We start from the raw sequence: 20,624 nt of genomic DNA, 5'->3' as shown, positions 1-20,624 counted from the left end.
CACCTGTGCCTTCTGTCAAGCAATCGCTGCTCAATGGTGAGTTTACAAACATTTCGTGGTAATTACATTTTTGAATAATTGATCTTAAATGTAGTTGTAATTAAATGTAGATCAATTTAAATATGTATAAATGATGTTAAAACTACACTATGTATTTTTGTCCCCCTTTAGTTTTATTACCCCACAGATAATATTTATAGCTTGTTGAAATTGCCACTTTTAGGGTATGAGCAAAAACGTGCCGTTTTTGTGTTTGTCCCTTTAAATACAAATGAGCTGGTGCTCCCGCCTCTCTTTTCAGAAGAGGGCGGAGCTTCAAGAGCTCATGCTCCGGCAAAACAGGACAATATTATGCAATCTGATTGTACTGTGCAGTAAATGCGTGTTTATGAATTATACAGACGGGGAGCACGGCGTGATAAAAATAACGACATAGCTGGTCTTATGGTGCCTCCGCGTGCTATCACATTATGAGCTTGACAAATTCAAGCGGTCGACTTCACATTGCTTTCATATGCAATTTTTAACTACCACATTCCTATTTACAATCATTCTGGTAGCACGTGAAGGCAGCATCAGTGAAAACAGACAATGGTAGCTTTACAGAGAGCCAAGAAGCTCTTTTGGAAAACAAAATTTGACGCTTGATGCTTACTTTGTCTGGAGCTGACGTTCGCGCACGAAGCGTTGGTATCGATCCCTCTTTCAGAAACAATATTTGCACAACTCCAGCTGAACTGACCCTCGTTTGTGAGGCAGTCCGGCATAAAATGATTAGCACAAACGTATAGGACTTTTCAGTTTTTTCCCGGGACATTTCCTTCGTAAATGAAATTTAACCACCGTGTGCTCAGCGATCTATGGAGACTCCTGTGTTCGTTGGTGCATCCCGAAACACAACACCTCTTTGGTGCTGACAGTGTATCTCCAGCAGCTACAGCATGAAAACAGCAATGGCGGACTGCTGCTTCTCTCTCAGGGTGGGGTCTATGCTTATAGGGCAGAGAGCGTCACAAATGAGCGGGACTTTCCCTAGTATAATGTCATTATAGGGAGAAATCTGGAATCGCTCATTTGGAGAGTCTGTGATTTATTGGGATTATAAAAAAACGAGTGTGTGGATTTTTACCCTTAGTGTTTTCACACACTGCAGCTACACAACTGTTCAAACACCTTATAAAAGTGATTTTTGCATAATAGGTCACCTTTAACTTAAGGAATATCGATTAAACTACAGTGGGGCAATATTCAACTGTTAAGCCATTTAGGAACGTTTGTAGTGTCTTGTTGCAGGTTACACTGGATTCTTATTATCGAGTTAATTATAATGTCCATGTGCACGTTTGTTAACGTTGTTGGCTTATTTTTATTATGCATATGAATAACCAAGTTATCATGTAGCCGAGTTAAACTATTAATATAGCTCACCGTTTGCGTGCTAAGCTTATAAACTAATGCATTCGTCCCAGATCGCAGTTTTTAGCGAACTGCGAACTAGCGAAAACGCTTGTAAGTATATTTCTTAAACATATTATTATAGTATAGGCAGACTGCAGACATTTAATGTCAATATGAGTGCTAGAACTGTGTGAACTTTGGTTGAGATAATTATGCTTATTGGTTAACTTTGTTAAATGTGCTGAAATGGCTCATAAGGAACTATTAATTCACACCGTTTCTGCATTGTTTTGGTGGGAAGAGCTCGAGACCGGTTTTTATTTAAAGACTGAGGACTCATCGTTTTTTAAGATAAATTGAGTTTATACTCGCTGTACAACCTATACAATGCTAAATAACTTTCCCGTACTGTATGTGTATTGGCAATGTTACTTTATCTTACGTTTCATCTGTTCTTTTGCAGAACAGATTTTGTTTTATCTTTTAATGAATTAATACATTTAAAATTCAGACATTAAATACATTTCTTATGTAAAAAAAGTCAATGTAATTGGGTTATGTTCAGATATTTTTATTGAACCCATTGAGTTGTAGTAATGTTATGCAATATTTAAGATAGTAGCATTAAAATGATAGTTTTTTTAGAAGCATTAGGCTACTTAAACTTTTACAAAGTGTATAATTTACTTTATACAGCGTAAGCTTTCTAATGAAAGCCACCAAGGATTGTGTGTAGCCTTTACTTTTACAACTTACAGGCAATTTTGGAGAGAAATGTATCCTTCTTTTTTCCCAGTGCATATAATTTTCTGCAAAACACACATTGACAGCTCTACAATATAAATTATTTTAAGCTTGGCAAAGTGAAGGATAAAGCAAATGCATGGTTACAAGATGGATTTATGATGTGTTTGCTTATTATTAAAACTTTGGTTGCTTTCAAACAAAACATTTGCATAGGGTGGTTTATTGTTAGAACTTGAAACAAATGCTTCAATGTCAGTATGTAAGTTTGGTAAAATACTTGTTGTGGTTGCCCTCTGCTGGACACTTTGTGGACTATTGTTCTGTGAACTGTGATTATATTTCAGTGACATTTATTACACATCTCTTTTAGGACTGTAACTCTGAGCACCAGCGGAGAGAGCGCAGGTCTCTGGACTTCCATGACAGTGCTTCCATATCCATGGGTCCTCTGATGTTGTCTGAAGGGAACACAGGTGAATATTACTTATTTTAATCATTTGTAAATGAAGGTTTCTGTTGATTTCTGCTGTGAATATGTTACATTTCATTGCATTATATTCCCTGTTCACAGATAAGTGGGTCCCAGAGCAAGTGAAGGTATCTGAGGCTTCTTCTCTGTGTGGTTCTCTGATGCTGTTACTTGTTCCTCTGATGAGTGTCCTGACCATCTTTTAGTATTTTTCCACAAGAAACGTGTAGCGTTTTACATGCATATTGTCCTGTACTATGTTAATGAATGTGGCCACACTGGTTGTGGGTTTCTAAATATTTAATAGAATTTTGTGTGGCCTTTGTTTGTTTATTTACAAGCACCAAAAATAAATGATTCAGCAAATTAATAATTTATGTGAATTGCTATATACTACATTAATCTTATTTTACTTTAGATGTTGTGCTTTAATAACAAATATTTAAACCATCTTTTTAATTAATGATATCAAACACATTTGTGTACTTGGATCAAACAGAATGAAAAAGTGATGCAAAGCTGAGGTTAGTTTTAGACAGGGGGAAAAAGACAATTACATTCATTTTCAATTAAAATAGTATTTACAAGAAAACATATTTAGATTTAATATTTAATTAGAGAATTAAAAACATTATAAAGAAACAGCTGGAATATTATCCAGTATATCTAAGCATATGATGTGGAGATAATGCAGCAAGAATTTGGATGAGTAAACAAGCTAGCTTCATAGTCTTCCTTTTGTTATCAATTATTGTTTTTAGTAATGCAAGAAAGAGACATATTGGCAATTTAATGGAATTGTTTGGCATATTTTCCTTAAAGTTGGTACTGTAATGGAATGAGAAATATCATTCTATTTTCATTTCTAATGGATTTGCAGAATGTTGCTGCAATGTTTGAATACGTCTTTCTTATAAGGTAAGATGTGTGAGGTTCAGTCATTCCTCATATAATATCCTCGTTTTTTCTAGTTTTAATTTAATTTAAGAAGGTGAAGAGAAACTGATATTGAAAGGCTGGGTAAGTCATTTAGTGTCAGACTATTTTGATAAGATCATGTCCAAGCAGTCCTTTGACAATCTCTGAATATTTCTGCATCTTACTAAAGTACTTGGAAATGCATGTTTAGAAGCACTGACTTTAAGAGAGAAGCTGAACATATGTCAGTATGTCCTCTATCCTGAAAGTAGCATCAGGCTGCATCAAAAATCACTTGAAATATTTTCTGTGACTTACTGAATGGAATCCGTTTGTGAGATAACGTTTTCAAGTATGTTTGTTTCATGTTACATAATTTAATAAGTAATTGTTTTAAACACGTAGTGATTATTCTACTAGTGGTCCCTAAGCGGCCAAACTACTGATAAAGACTATATTATGGTGTAGTATTATATTCAGTTGCCATATGTTGTTGAGCAAGGTCATTGTAATATGATACACCAATTAATTTTTTACACACACACACACACACACACACACACACACACAGGTTTGTTTTTGTGAAAAGTGGGGACATCCCATAGGCGTAATGGCTTTTATACTGTACAAACTGTATGTGCTATTGTCCTACACCAACCCTACCCCTAAACCTACCCCTCACAGGAAACTTTGTGCTATTTCAGATTTTCAATACACTCCATTCTGTGTGATTTATAAGCGTTTTGAAAAGTGCGGACATGGGGTAATGTCCTGAAAAGTCACCTTCTCCTTGTAATACCTATGTCATACCCTTGTCATTATACACATTTATGTCTTCATGTGTCACAAAAACACACACACACACACACACACTCACACACACACAGTGCGATATAAGATAAAAGGCAAGCTGATACTCTGATGTTGATTTTATGACTGTATATAATTTATAGATGATATGCAATTGTTGATCAGGGCTGAAAATGCCTTGTATTCACATGTGCATAATTATTAGGCAGTTCTTCCCCCTCTGTGTCTCTGAACTTGATATCTTTTCCTCCTGGAGACTTCAGGTAGGTTGCAGTTCTTGAAAATGGTGGAACTGAAGACTAATGGCTTCCTGGTAGTTTCAGCTTAATTCTTTGCCTTCATTCTTAAAAGTGTTTTGCAGTTAATATGCATCTTCTCAAACTATTTTCTCACATCTGGTCACAACTTTATTTTGAAAATGTCCAGTGTCGCACCCTTCTCATGGGCATTTCATGATTATATTGAAAGGAGTGAAATTATTTCCTTATGAAATTAACTCTTCATGAAGCCAATACTCAGGAACTCACACAAAACAGACGCCATGCAATAAAACAATAAAACTTATCTGGAGAAGAAATCTTCAAAGAGAGCAAGCAACACCTCTCTTCTTGCTCATTTACGACCCCCTTCTCCCCCTGCCCTCTCTGCCTCTCCTTCTTTTCCTCCAAAAGGTTTCACTCAAAGTTCATTAAGAATATGCATATCCCACATATCGTGTATCTTGTGAACCTGTTATTTTTGTGCGATTGGTAAATTGGTTTCAATTTCAAAGTAGTAATTTATATTGTGAGAAAGATTTAAAACTTTTGTAGAATTGTGTTGTGTTGAGGAGGGTGTGTGTCCCCCTTTAGGGGTCTGTGAGAATGTTTCCAGCCGGGTGTGACCCTGGATCACAGAAACTAACAAACAAAAGGTCTTTTATGTTTTTACAACTGATTTAAAGATTTCTTTGTTTCTGTTCTGGTAGTATTTAAGGGAAAGTTGCAAATCAGTCATTGCGATTCTGTAGCCAGAAAGCCCATAGTATGGAATGTGTCCACACACTCTGTAATATGTATTTTCCTGAAGTCAGGTATGCATTCTTTGCTCTTAGATTTATCTTTGAGAATTTGATGTCTTGTATTGATTTGATATCTTTGAATTGATTATGTAATTGGCATGATACAAGTTTACCTGACAAATAATAAATTGTTATATTTGATTTATTCTGAACTTTTCTTGAAATAATTATGACTAGTTATGGGAAAGGACTAAGTGAATTACACTTTTTGTCATAAGCAAGCAGTAGGCGGCAGGCAAAACAGGTATTAGTCTACCTACACCCTCTGACTAACATCAGACTGGCGAATTTGTGATCGTAAGACCCACGTAAGACCAACGTGAGACTTAAAAGAAACATTAGGTCCCCAGTGAATGGATAATTGAAAGTATTGAGTCCGGAATAATCAAATATCTAAATTAATATATGTGATCATTAAATTTAGGCAATATTTCTAAGCAATATTTCTAATTAAAAACTGATCACGTGAAATTGGAGTCAGACTGAACACGGAGCTAGACTAAAAATTTAATGAAATCCTGATAAATTCAGAAGCGCAATTAAAAGACCGAATACACATTAAACCTTCAACCAGGCCGCTGGATTCCGCTTTTTGGGCTGGCGGGTGGATTCTTACAATATTATATATTTTTATTAAACGGTTATAAAACTGTATATTATTAAATATATTATTAATTTTAAAACGTGCCTAACAACGCCCTTCAGCCATGACTTATTCACAATATAGCCCAACCTCTCGAACCTTATTGCTTGCATATATTGTTGCTGGGAATCTTGCTGATCCTTCCTGATAATAGGAACATGATCTGATTTTAGGTCAACACACATTAACTATTGTTTTCACTGTAATATCAGAGCAGGCAGTACACAACAGAGCTGCACAATGAAGTGAAACCATTAAATGGCAAGCATCGATACAATCTCTCACAAAATAAAAAGAAATGAAGCTTTTCTTCAAGGTATTGTTTAGAGATTACTCCTGTTTCCAGTAATGATCCACCCACCGTTATTAATAAAGGCACTGACAAGTGTGTGAGACTGTGCAGTTCATCATTACTGTATTCAGCTGCTGAAGAGGTCTGCAGCAGCATTTGACCTCAGGTAAAGTTATTTCTCTTCATTTCATCACATTTTGAGCTATAATTGCTATTTTAGTCTGCTTTTGATGGATTGAAATCAGAGTTATGATTTGTTACACCTTTTGCTTGCATCTTGTTAATAATGTTTTTACAGATCAGTTTGTCACAATGAGGTTTCTAATATGTGTGTGTGTGTCACTGCTGCTGGTTAATGGTGAGTGTTTTACACATAATTAAATGTATAACTGACCAAATATGTCTCATCAGGGGCGCCATGAAGAGTTTTAATGGAGATGTGCAAGACAGAGATTTGGGCCCCCTTCTTCCAGATAATTGTTTTTTCTTTTGACACTTCATAAGAAATTGAAAGAAAATATATAAATTGTCCGACAGCTTATCAGAATTCTCGGCCAGAGTCCGACTGGAGCCTGTGTCTTTTTTGCTCTCTCTCGCTTCCCCATTGAACAGCTGCTGTTGCAGCCATTAAAATAGTTGTGTTTTTTTTATGGCAAAGTGGTTATATTTCTTTTCGTTTCTTTATTAAGTTAATTGAGAAATATGTTTGGAACATTTCTTGTTTGTTAAATTCAAGTTTTTGTTTTTTTAAAGTAACGACCAAGCGGCCAGCGGCAGACAAATAAGTTGATCACGTTTGATCAATTTTGCCTTCTCAAATCAACATGACTTGCCTAAAATAAAATGTATAGATATAAAACACTTCACGCATATCACACTGTTAGTTTAAACGTTTAACCTAAAAATCCAAGCGTTTGTGCGGAGAGTGGAAGCTAAAGCGTGCTTTGTAGGACATGGAGGCGCCGGCGCGATCACTTGCATTTTTTTCTTAATAACAGAAACAACTTAACGCCGTCATTTTTCCTCATAAAGATAAGAGTAATACATCATTTGGAACTGTAAAGATCCACAAACATCCACAAAACGTTGTGCTTTTGTAAAATAAAGAAAACTAATAGGTTGCATTTTTCTGCCGTCTTGGTCTTGAACAGGATCGTTTCACAAAAATTAACCGAAACTCAGTGAATCCTTGCCTCACAGACATGATAAATATATCAATAGAAAGCTTTAAATTAATACTTTAAAACTATAATATTGAAATAATTCAAATCGAAAATAAAAACTATTATGATGTAATCCGTAAAGATGCAATTCTCTTTAACGTTGCTTCCAGTGAGGAGATGGCGAGTCAGGATCGTCAACTTCATCTTTGCGACACTGACTCAGAAAACACTACTTTATTAATAAATAATTCAAATATCTCCTTACCATTTCCCCCAGACACATTCATGGTAAGTAGCCAACTTTTGCCGGGGCTTTGCTTGAACGTGGAATAGCCGCAAGCCTAAATATTAAAGGATTAGTTCACTTTAAAATTAAAATTTTCTGATAATTTTCTCACCCCCATGTCATCCAAGATGTTTACGTCTTTCTTTCTTCAGTCGAAAAGAAATTAAGGTTTTTGATGAAAACATTCCAAGATTATTCTCCTTAAAATGGACTTCAACGGCAACCAAACGGTTGAAGCTCAAAATTACAGTTTCAGTGCAGCTTCAAAGGGCTCTGCACGATACCAGACGAGGAATAAGGGTCTTATCTAGCGAAACGAACGGTCATTTTCTAAAAAAAAAAAGTATATGCTTTATAAACAAAAATGCGCACCTTGCACTGCTCTGTAATTCGCGTCCATGACTTTACGTAATAGGTAATTACGTTGACACGCTTGACGTAGGCGGAAGTACCGACTCAGTCAGTGTTTACAAATGTGGAGAAGGAGGACCGTTCAAAAGTTGTTGTATGTTCAATGACACATATTCAAATGTCTTGTTTATCGTTTAAAATGGTCACTTCGTGTGCGTATCCTGGATGTTTAAATCTTTTGAAACCTAACTTCCACCTATGTCAAGCGTGACCTTTTCAACGTAATTACGTATTACGTGGTCATGGACACGCATAGCAGAGCATTTTTGTTTATAAAGCATATCATTTTTTTTTTTTTAGAAAATGACCAACCGTTTCGTTAGATAAGACCCTTATTCCTTGTCTGGTATCGTGCAGAGCCCTTTGAAGCTGCACTGAAACTGTAATTTTGACCTTCAACTGTTTGGTAGCCGTTGAAGTCCACAATAAAGAGAATAATCCTGGAATGTTTTCATCAAAAACCTTAATTTCTTTTCGACTGAAGAAAGAAAGACATAAACATCTTGGATGACATGGGGGTGAGTAAAATATCAGGAATTTTTAATTTGAAAGCGAACTAATCCTTTAAAGGCTCATGGTTTAGAATTTAAGTAATTCATCTCTGGTCAGGGGTAGCCCTACTTTAAAGCCAGTCCTCCTTTTTCTATAACTCTTCCAGCTGCACTGAAGGCATGCTTGCTGCTGTTGCTGGGGACACTAAACACCATCCGAGCCGGTCTTGACAGTCGTGGTAGCATGGTCTCGTGTTGTTTCCACCAGCGTGGCAAATCTTTTTCATCACCATAATTAAAAGATGTCTAAAATAAAACAAATAAATAAGGTAAAGCATAAAACAGGCCCAATTCGTAGGTAATCACAGTGTGCTGATTTACAGCCATTTCGCACGGCTACGAGTGTGAAACTGCATTTATGTACAGAACTAATTCCTTCCGCCACGGATTCAAATCTCAGTTTGACAGTAAACAGCTGAGCTCAAGCCTCCGTTACTAATTCGAGAATGTCACTTTAGAACTAGTAACGAAGGAACGGTGAGTTGCTTCATTGAAATCTTATTGTATGAATGTATTAAAAACTCACTGTATTATGTAAAGTCGAGTATTTTGAGAGAGAGATGGACTGAGCGATTGTGATTACCTGCATCTGATACAGCATTCATTCTTCAGCTCAATCTCATATTCACAATAAAACATTAGTTTGAATGTCCGCTGAAGAAAGCGATATCTTTGCCGTACTATCCATTCATCTGTTAAGGGTGATTTCCGATGACAGTGCTGCTCACTGCATTTGTTAACTGCATTTTACAAGTGGTTATTAAAAGTAAAAATCACTTGTTTACATATAAAAGTATTTACCGCTGACGTGTAAAACAGTCCCTTGTTGCCATCTAATGGCGGAACAATGTCGAACACACACACACACACACACACACACACACACACACAGTCATCAAAAAAGTTGCTACGCAATTCAGTCAAAAGTATAAAGGCAGCGCTCTGATATTTTTCCTGTAAGAGCGGGCTATTTGAAAATTGAATGTGTCTGGCTTCCGGTGTCATTTCGCTACCAGCTATTTTTAGCTGTGCAAAACCGTCTTAATTATAAACACACGGGTTTGTAGTGCAAACAGTTTTACTGTTTACTGCACTTTCTCTCGTTATTCTCATTATTTCCCTACAGCGGTTAATGAACCGGAAGTCTCGCACATTCAAAGAAAGCGGCTTACTTCCACATTGCAAAATAAAGTGGATAACGTGATGAGATTTTGCCCTCAGCCAAAATTGTTTGCTTTGGAACAAATAATAGATTAATGAGACCAAAGACCGTGATATTTACCCAAAATGAATTATATCTCATGTTTAATCACTATAGAGACATCAGAGTAAGCGACAAATTCCAGAAGATCTGGCCGAGGTGAGGCTGCTCTCGGGGGGTTCATGAGAGCCGAATGGCTGCTGACGCCCTGGAGCTCCGAAAACCTTGAAGCAAATTTTTGTTAGATCTTTTTGTTAGATTTTGTTATCTTTATTAGCAAACCACATATTTAAAGTCTAAACAAGTACATTCTCACCTAAAAACTACATTCCGTGACACAAAAACAGAATTATTTATAAAATTATAGTGGATTTGGGCGTCCGCCATGACACTCGCTGTGAGAAATACTGCAAGTGGAGTGATACAAACGGTGAAACGGTTGGAGTTCCAATATCATTTGAATATCGCACTCCTCTCAGCCAATCCGAGATTCCGGAGTGTCTATTATTTACACTAAGTGCAAATAGCCCGTCTTGTTGGCAGAGGCTATTTTCACTTACTCAGCCCACCACCGTGTGGTAGGGTTAGACAACATTGTAAAAGACACCCATTAAATAACAGTTTTAAGGCTGTGTTTTAGTCAGGCATGGCGACAGAATTTTTTCTCTACTGGGGCTAAGGGGGTGCTAAGAAAATAATCGATATTCATGACGTCAAAGTTACTTCATAAAATGTTTTTTATTTTTATTTTTTTTAAAGCAAATTACAAATACACGCAAATCACAAACCGTAAGACAAATAATACGATAGAGATACAAATTAAATACACTCGTTTTTCAAATACAGTAGGTTTATTTAACATATATACATTTATTTAACATTGTTTGTTGTTTGATTAACATTAATGACACAGACATGTATTTAATTAGGCTGCCATCCCTTTCTCATGGTGGAATATGGGACGGGTGGGCAATATGACAATGATATGAGAATTATTATTATTATTTTTTTAATTCAAAAGCAAATTACAAACCATAAGACAAATAACCTAGGGAGGGAGGGTGTAGGGAGGGTTTTATTGTCCCAAATTGGCATCCATTTAATAATTTTAATAAAAATTATTATTTACACTCAGTACGTTATTATTGCATACTGTTTTATAATATACTACAATAGCGAGGTGCAGATATCTGGCACTATTTGCACTAAGTAGTATAAATAGCACGTAATTACTATTATTGCAAATAAAATTCTCCTATTTTTACATGGTGTAAATAGAATCTATCGCTGTAGGCTTTAATCGCATCTATTGCTATTTGCACTTAGCATTCGGGTGGAATGTTTACCGCATTTATGTTTCCTGTATTATGTTTAACTCTGGAGTAGAGTCAGTTGAAGAGTTACTTTCCAGAAGTAGTAATATAATGTAATTTGTTACTTAACATGTAACTTAATATTGTAACACATTACTTTTAAAAGCAACATTCCCCAATACAGCTTGCACACCTCATTAGTTACTGCATTATGCCTTTTTGAAAGTTGATGTGATTAGACATGTTCTATAGAGAGAATATATTTGCTCTTGTGATTGTCTTTGTTCTCACAGAACCTACAACTTCCAGCTCTGATCCCTGCCATAATTATAACACTATTGATGAATACTGGAGAGACATACGACAAAACATGTATCAGTACTCTGGACAGGATGACACCCTTGTTGAATGGAGTGGCTGGGATCGGCTGTATTTGAATGGAGAAAGTGCTCAGATGTCTGAGTGGTGTGTGAGTCATAAGGGATGTGGTGGTTACACTGGACTGTATCTCAGTGGCTCTCATCCAACACTTGAGGATGGAGTGGTGACCCGTGAAGTTTTGGGAAGTCATTTAAGTTCTAACCAGTGTGGCGAACACAAATCAACCTCCATCCAAGTCAAAGCCTGTCCAGCAGATTATTACGTCTATAAACTCGTCAAGCCAAATCTGTCGATCCCCGCACCAATGTACTGTGCAGGTGCAGTTCTAGGATCTGTTTACAAAATATGTTTTTGTAAATTACATGCTTACATTTAGTATTACTTTCAAATGCTCCACTTAATTTAACAAAATGTGTAATTTCTATTTCAAATAGAATCAGTACAATATTTACAGGTTTCGAACAGCTTTCCCCAAACACCCTTTCAACCCTTTCAGCCCTTCTAGATCAGAAAAAATAATCACGTCCCTTTTAAACAGACTATTAAAAACTAGTCTCCTAAGTTTTCATGCTGGGCTCCTCAAACAAACGGAGCAATGAATGCTATGAAAGAATGTTTCAGTCTTTGGGTAATACAACCTAAGCATGACCCTTGTGACAGTTAATTTTGAGAAAAGAGTTTAAAATGTAACTTTGGTATATAATGACATTATACATTTTGTTATCCAATTACACCAAAGCTGTTTGAAGGCACATCACAACATGCCACCAATATTTATTTAATATGTAAATGCATTTTACTGAAATACAGTATATTTATTTTGTCCATCACAGTTGCTTTCAGCAGCATCAGCAGTGATCCCTGCTACAACTATGAGTCTCTGGATCGTCCCTGGAGAGCCAACAATGAAAGTGGCGTTAACGTTTGTGATGAACGATTCTCCTGGAATGGCTGGTACCGGCTTTTCTACTATGGAATGAACATCCAGATGCCAGAGACCTGTGTTAGTAGCTGTAACACAGAATATTCTCTGTGGCTCAGTGGTCCTCACCCTCAGATAGAGGATGGAGTGGTGATCAGAGAGGTCTGTGGTTATTATTGGGGTGACTGCTGTTATTACAAGATAAAACCCATCAGAGTGAAAGCGTGTTCAGGAAATTACTATGTCTATGAACTTGTGAATCCACAAATCCAGTGTTCAGGATACTGCACAGGTAATGTGCTTTTTCCACTTTTTAACAAAATCTTTCAAAATTTTTGAAATGATTTCAGTCATAACTTAATATCCTTTCCATGTTTTTATATATATATATATATAAGACATCAACACCATTTCACAGGTAGTTTCCTCTGGAAGTCCATACAATATCACTGTATCCAGCATCACATTGAGTAAGTTTTAAAAGTAATTAATATATGAGGGTTATTAAAGGTAATCACAATCCTTGTAGCTAAAAAGAAATTACAGTTTAAAATAGCTTGTTTTATGCATGAACTTGCATCAACATGACCCAGTTATGTTGTGTATGAATAGTTTAAGAAGCTCATGATTGTTACTGTGTTTGACCAGTTTGAAGTTTCTCATTTGAAGTCATGAAGTTTCTCATTAGGTTGACTTGAGAAAGCCTGTGCTATATCTTTTCAGACTGATTTCATAAAACAGATCTATCTATCTATCTATCTATCTATCTATCTATCTATCTATCTATCTATCTATCTATCTATCTATCTATCTATCTATCTATCTAAGCCTAGCAACTAGCCTAAGACATCAGTGTAGGGGAGAGCGGGGCACAAAGTAACACTTTTTGACTTTCTCAAATTGTGTAAATCCACATGGGGTTCAGAGTATATATTTTTTTTATCCACAGTAATTTTACACTTGTCTAGTACAAATATGTCACTTTATTTCATAATTATAGTGTATACGTTTTTCTTTATTTACCCTCAACAATTGGATGTGAAATGTGACAACATGCCCCGTAGGTGGGGTACATTGTAACATCTGAGGGGCACGTTGTAACATGACCATATAACAGCTTAAAATGTTATCTGATCGAATGAAAAAAAATATACAAGACAAACTAAAATATTTTGTCAATAAAATAAAATAATTATTTATTTCAAATAAAATAATGGCGTTTTTTAAGAATTAAAAATAATCTGATTTTGGAGTTTGACAATGAACACATTGCAACCATGCTTGGGACGGCCCACATAAATGAGCAAAAATGATTTACATATCTTGAAATAATAATTTCTTAACATTAAACATTGGCTGTCAGTCTTTATTCACCTGTTTCTCGTCGTTTATCATTAAAATGTCATAGAATAGCACGGCAGGGCACATTGTAACGCAGTGTTACAATGTGCCCCATCTGCGCAACTGGAATTAAAACCGGTTACTGTCTTCTGATAGATAATTTAAACTGATAAATAACAGATTGGAGAATAAAATAATAGCAGATTTGTCTAATTTTAAATGAATAATAGAAACTGAGATGAAAAATTAACTTAAGCCAGAAATATAATTGTACTATGGTAAAATAAATGTCCAGCGATATCTTCAAAAGACTTTTGAATTTTGGCGCACTTTTTTCTCTATATAATGTTGATATGGTAACTAGTAAATGCTGTAAATTTGGTTATGCTAGCATGTGTGGAAATATTTAAACCACGTATTACAACTTACCCCGCGTTACTTTGTGCCCCGCGCTCCCCTACTAATTCAAGCTATCAACATGTTAATCATGCTATCAATGTGCTAAAACTTGCTAGCAATGTATTATTAAATCTTGCTAAACCATGCTAGCAATATGTTAATCATGCTAGAACCATGCAACTTGTTAAATCATGTAATCAATGTGCTACATAATGCTAACAACATGCTATCAACATCTATCTAATCTATGTAATTTTTCAAACTTTAAGCTTTTACAACTTCAAACTTTCAGGCTAGACTTTCTCAAGCCAACCTAAAGTTTGTCTTGACAAACTTTTTTCTATCTAGTTTGAAATATAACTGGTCTGTTTTGATCACACTAACACAGATTATGACCCGTGCAATAACTACAACATACTAGACAACCACCAGAGAAGCACACGCAATTACAGGTATATGTATGGCTATGCAGAGGGACTTGATGACACTCGTGTAGAATGGGATGGCTGGTATCGACTCTTCATTGATGGATCAAGTGCTCAGATGCCTGAGTGGTGTGCATCATTTATGTCATGTGGCGGTTATAGTGGTCTGTATCTTGGTGGCTCACATCCTCGTGTAGAAGATGGAGTTGTTACTCGTGAAATTTACGGCTCTCACTTTTATAAGTGCAGTCGCTACAGATCTGAACCAATCCAAGTCAAAGCTTGTCCTGGAAATAATTATGTCTACAAATTTACCAGACCAACTCTTTCAATCCCAGCTCCTGTATATTGTGCAGGTATGTTGTTCATTCATTCATTGTTTTTAATATGCTATCTTAAGTTGTAGTGAGGTTTTCATATGACTTTAAATTCATTTAATCTGCAGTATATAAAGTAATGCTCTCTTTTTCATGATAGTATCTTTCTCCACCACAAGTGTTGATCCCTGCTACAACTACACCAGTCTGTCTGAGACTTGGAGAGCCATAGACTATTCTAACATTGGCATGTGTGAAAATAATGTGGAGTGGAATGGCTGGTACAGGCTGTTCTACAATGGTCAAAATACTCGGATGCCAGAATCATGTGTTAATTATGGCATGTGTGGCACTTATTACCCACTATCACTCAATGGCCCTCACCCACAGCTGGAAGATGGAGTGGTCATCCATCAGGTCTGTTTCTCAGTGGGTGGCTGCTGTACTTACACATCCCACCCTATAAGAGTCAAAGCCTGTCCCGGAAATTACTATGTTTATGAGTTTGTCAAGCCTATGCTATGTGGAGCTTACTGTGCAGGTAGATACATCTAACCACATACACTTTTTATTTACTTTGGGCTATTTTTTTTGGAAATGAGTGACATTAAAATAAATCTTTCTCACATCAGATGTCAGAGGCCTTAATGAGACATCAACCACTGGTAAAGTACCAGTATACCGTTTGACATGTATTATCATTAAATTTACTTTCCCCCAGTTAGTTACACTGTTACATTACACTCTTAAAAATAAAGGTGCTTCACGATGCCATAGAAGAACCTTTTTGTCTAAATGGTTCCATAAAGAACCTTTAACATCTGAAGAACCTTTCTGTTTCACAAAAGGTCCTTTGTGGCGAAAGAAGGTTCTTCAGATTACAAAAAGGTAAGAAAGAGATGGTTCTTTAAAGAACCTTTGACTGAATGGTTCTCTGTGGAACCAAAAATGGTTCTTCTATGGCATCGCTGTGAAGAACCTTTTGAAGCACCTTTATTTTTAAGAGTGTAGGTGGAGCAAATTAATCACTTTTTATTTAATTTAATAAAGATGAGTAAGAATCCCATTAGACATTTGTGGGTGTGTGGCACATGAATTGACATTGTTCTGTGAATCTATGAGCAATATTTTTTAATGTATATGTTTACTAATGTTATTTGTACATAAATTCAGAACATGATTTTAGTTTATGCCCTTGTTGTATCATTTCATTCATTCTTTGGTTCTCTCCTTCAGAGCCCTGTGCTGAACTCAGCTGCACAGAGGATGAATGGTGTGGAGAGAAAAACGGAGTCTATGGCTGTTTGTGTAACGAGAACCAGACCAGACCAGATTCTTTTGGTGAAACTAATTCTATAACAACAAAAATATAGTTTTTTTCTTTCTGCAGTTTATTTAGTTATTATTATTATCATTAATAATCTTTTGGATGATTTTATTCTCTCAGATTTCTCAGAAACCTGTGAAAGCAGCTCTGGCTCCATGTCTGTGTCTCGCTGTCAGCTCTTTGAGGCTGGTTTTCCAGCTGATGTCTTACACCTCAATGATCCCAGCTGCAAAGGAACGGTCCGGAATGGCAGAGTGGAATTCCATTTTGATAACGATGAACACATCTGTGGCACAAATCTTCTGGTAGGATATATTATACATGCTAACGAAATGCATATCATCTCAACCTTTGTACTGAATGTTTGGGGGGAAAATCCTAAAAGAATAAAGCACATTTCTATCATCTAAAGATCTTTTGACTGCTTTTAATAAAATGTTCACTCACAAGAGAGTTTAGTCAAATCAATGATTTGAATGAATGAATGAATGAGGCATTTACATAACGCTTTATTGTGTATTGCTGTACACCCAAAGCGCTTTACAATCATTATTAATGGGGTCTCATGATTTAAGCAAAGCTATCGTACAAAGAAAGAAACTTGCCTGTTTATGCAGTATAAAGGCATTTTTAACAAGAAAAAAACAACATGAAATGGTTGTGGCATTCTCTTTTGCCACAAAGGTATGAAAACTTCATAATGCATTGAGATTGATCTGACTAGGGGGGCAGATACTGTACAAAAAAATGCAGAAAAACAACCTGTATATTTAACAAAGCTGTCAAAAAGACTAAATAAATTAAGATCTCTCATTACAGTTAACAGAGAAAGAAGAGTAGATACTGTTAATTTTTGTATGCTATACTGACATTTTATCAATACAAAGCTATTTGAAAATATGTGAACATAATGAGTGAAATAAAATGATTGACAATAATATTTCTGTGGTCCACAGGCCAACGGCACCCACTTCATCTATAGTAACTTTATTCTGGGGACACCGAGGTCAGAAGGTCTCATCAGCAGAGAGAAAATCCTTAAGCTTTCTTTCAGCTGTGTTTATCCTCAAACACAAACACTTTCCATGAATGTGGAAATCAACCCACTGGAGAGGTGGGAACCTTTTAAGCAGGAAAAATAATGCATAGTAGAAAATTGAGTAAATATTTATTCTAAGAACATACTGTATATATGCTATGGTCTTCACTGTTGCTTCTATAGCACTTTATACAATACATTCTTTCTTTTTTAAAGCTCATTCTTAACTGTAACTAACATAAAAAAAACATTTAAACTTTTGATAGATTTAATAAATAATAATTGACAAATTTAGGATTTGTGTTTATTTGGATTTAGTATTTATCAATATTTCAGGACTAAAGTACAAGGTTCCATTTATTGTACATAGAATGCAAATGTGTGATGATTTACAGGAAATCACTTTTGAGTTGAATGTCTTTCAATTTAAACAATTTGATTTGTTGATGGTCATTGTTAATATTCTCAGGTGTCCCAATGCAAATGACGACACAGTGGAGCTGCTGCAGAACGGCGTCTCGACATCCAGCCGTTTCTCCTTCAGGATGTTTATCTTCACTGCAAACTCCTCTAAGCTTTACCTGCACTGCGCTGTTCACCTGTGCCTTCTGTCAAGCAATCGCTGCTCAACTGTGAGTTTACAAAACTCCCTAAAAGTAGTTGATTGTATCAAAATTAAGGTTCAATCAGAAAAGAAGGATTCACAGTTAGGCAGCTATTTCAATATCATCTCCAAAAAAAAAATCCATATATAAGCATCATCTCAGTCAGTCTAGCTTCCTCTTCCCCATCAGCTCTGGAGCTTTTTAAACACTCGCTTGTCATCACTGAAAGTGGAAACCGCTGTTATTAATCAATCGACTTCTTTCTTTACTGCAGCTCCCACAGTCCTCCCCCATTTGCCGACCTCACTATGTATAATTAAATATATACAAATGATGGTTAAAGCTACACTATGTACTTTTGGCCCTCTAGCGTTTGAAGTGTAAATCTACACATTATTTTGGTAATTATACGAGTTGTGCTTTGGCTCCACTATACTGCACAGATGAATCTGATGGTTACAGATGATCACTGTATCAGTAACGAACAACGTACTTATGAAAGAAAGATATCTGAACAGTATGTCTTACTAGAAGTAGCTTGCAAAAGTTTGGCAATGTTGACATTACACCGTGATTGCTGTTCATGTCATTTGAGGTACAATGGTGGAAACTAGTATAACTATTTATAGGCAAACAGACCAAAGCAGTAACTGATTCAGAGAATGGCATTGTTACCAACATAAACATTGTTTTGTGAATATAGTGAATGTACAGCAAATGTGATGCTACTAAATGTGAAAGCCAAGACTTTCACAAATAACGGTTCCAAAAAATGTACTCAGAAATGTGATTAAATATCAGCAATATTGAACGGGGATTTTCACAGCTGGATTTTCCCTTTTTGTTTTTAGGACTGTAACTCTGGACACCAGCGGAGAGAGCGCAGGTCTCTGGACTTCCATGACAGTGCTTCCATATCCATGGGTCCTCTGATGTTGTCTGAAGGGAACACAGGTGAACATTTCATTTATTTTAATAATTTGTAAATTAAGGTTTCTGTCATGAATACATTACAATTCACTGCATTTCATTATATTCCCTGTTCACAGAAAAGTGGGTCCCAGAGCAAGTGAAGGCATCCGAGGCTTCTTCTCTGTGTGGTTCTCTGATGTTGATACTTGCTCCTCTGATGAGTGTCCTGACCCTCTTTTAGGATTTTTCCACAAAAATGTGTAGCATTTTACATGCATATTTTAATGGTTGTGGGTTGTAGTGAACTGGTTGCTGGTTTCCAAATGTTTGCTTATTTCATAGATGCTATGTGGCTGATCAAACAGGATGTAATGTTTTAAAGTGACACAAGACAGAGTCATGCACAGGAACACATTTCAAATTGTGTCCAATTAAAACAATTTTCCCAAGAATACATGTTTGGCTTTAGACATTTCAGTTAGAGAATGAAAAAAAGCTAGGGTATTTCTTGAATAAAAAATACAGTAAGTTGAAGTGTTATTTCTTATAAGATGGGGGTTAATTTCATCCATTTCATAAATAACCAAAATTGTTCTTGTATTACTAGGTTTAGATTGTAATAAATTTTTTTAAAGAGAAATTGAAACTGATGAGTGCATTAAATGTGAGAGAGATATTTGCATATGTTCATATGAGTAGTTTAACACTCTTTGTACCTGCAAATGCATGATTTTAATTTGATTATTTTTGCCACTTGTGATAATGTGCATAAAAGGCAATCAACAAACGTGACTGTTGCATGATAACAGAGAATGAAATGACTAACACTGTTATGTTAGTAAGTGCAGTGATGGCCATATAGGACTTGGGGATCAACTAGTTCCAAACATTATTGTAATGATGATTGACAACTGCACTTTTTAAAGCTGCTTTGCAACATCTTTGTCTGAAATATGATCTAATGGTTCTCTGAAAAACATATTTATCTTTTTTTTTCACTGTTGCTCTGCAATTTTGAAAAACCTGTAGGAATGGTAAAACCTGACTATCGAGTTTGAACACTACTTCTCACGAAGTGAAGACGTGTAACGCTCTAGTTCAGAATACAGAGGTGTTTTATTAGTGTTTTCTTTATATGGTTGTTTATGAGGAAGGTTAAAACATATTCAATATAATAAAAACTAGCTGTCATTTGTCATTGCTGCACACTCACACACGTCAATAATAAATTTTACATAATTTATTAATCTAGGTTAATGTTAATTAAAAGTATACTATTTATTTTTAATTCACATTTGTTCATAGATTGTTAATTTCAAATGCATATTAGTATATACTGGAATTAATAGTAACTTATGTTAAGGAATATTTCAATATTGTTGCTTGTTTATGATACTAAATGCTTTAACTGTTAACAAACTCTTTATAGAGTTGGTTCTTTTTTTCTTCTTTTTTTTGGCTCACTCACTTGGTGTTTAAAGGTATTATTTTTGTAAATCTCTGGAAAACGTGCTAAACAAATAAACTGACTCGTCTTCATTCCATTAATTTCTATTTGTGTGCTAGTGTATACAAGAAAAAAAAAATTAAATAACCAATACAGGTATGTCACATGAAAATTGTTGCGAAATTACTTCCGGCAGTTCCAGTAAAGGCAAGATAAAATCATGAGAGCTGCAGATCATCATCACTGT

At 35.7% G+C, this 20,624-nt stretch overlaps 1 protein-coding gene across 1 annotated transcript in view; it reads left to right on the top strand.

Annotated features, from left to right (window-relative positions):
• The window catches only part of LOC107597755 (uncharacterized), a 70,366-nt gene that overhangs the window by 8,140 nt on the left and 41,602 nt on the right, over window positions 1-20,624 (top strand). Inside the window, 11 exon segments of the mRNA XM_016288934.1 lie at window positions 4,931-4,979; window positions 11,556-11,960; window positions 12,477-12,857; window positions 12,964-13,035; window positions 14,694-15,086; window positions 15,208-15,588; window positions 16,284-16,388; window positions 16,495-16,679; window positions 17,331-17,488; window positions 17,883-18,045; window positions 18,870-18,972. Of these exon segments, the coding sequence (XP_016144420.1) occupies window positions 4,931-4,979; window positions 11,556-11,960; window positions 12,477-12,857; window positions 12,964-13,035; window positions 14,694-15,086; window positions 15,208-15,588; window positions 16,284-16,388; window positions 16,495-16,679; window positions 17,331-17,488; window positions 17,883-18,045; window positions 18,870-18,972 (2,395 nt within the window).

This window comes from Sinocyclocheilus grahami, unplaced genomic scaffold (genome assembly GCF_001515645.1).
Source record: "Sinocyclocheilus grahami isolate Dianchi unplaced genomic scaffold, SAMN03320097.WGS_v1.1 scaffold236.1, whole genome shotgun sequence".
Classification (NCBI taxonomy): Eukaryota; Metazoa; Chordata; class Actinopteri; order Cypriniformes; family Cyprinidae; genus Sinocyclocheilus; species Sinocyclocheilus grahami.
The sequence above is the reverse complement of the archived record's forward strand: the minus strand, read 5'-3'. Positions and strand labels throughout refer to the sequence as shown.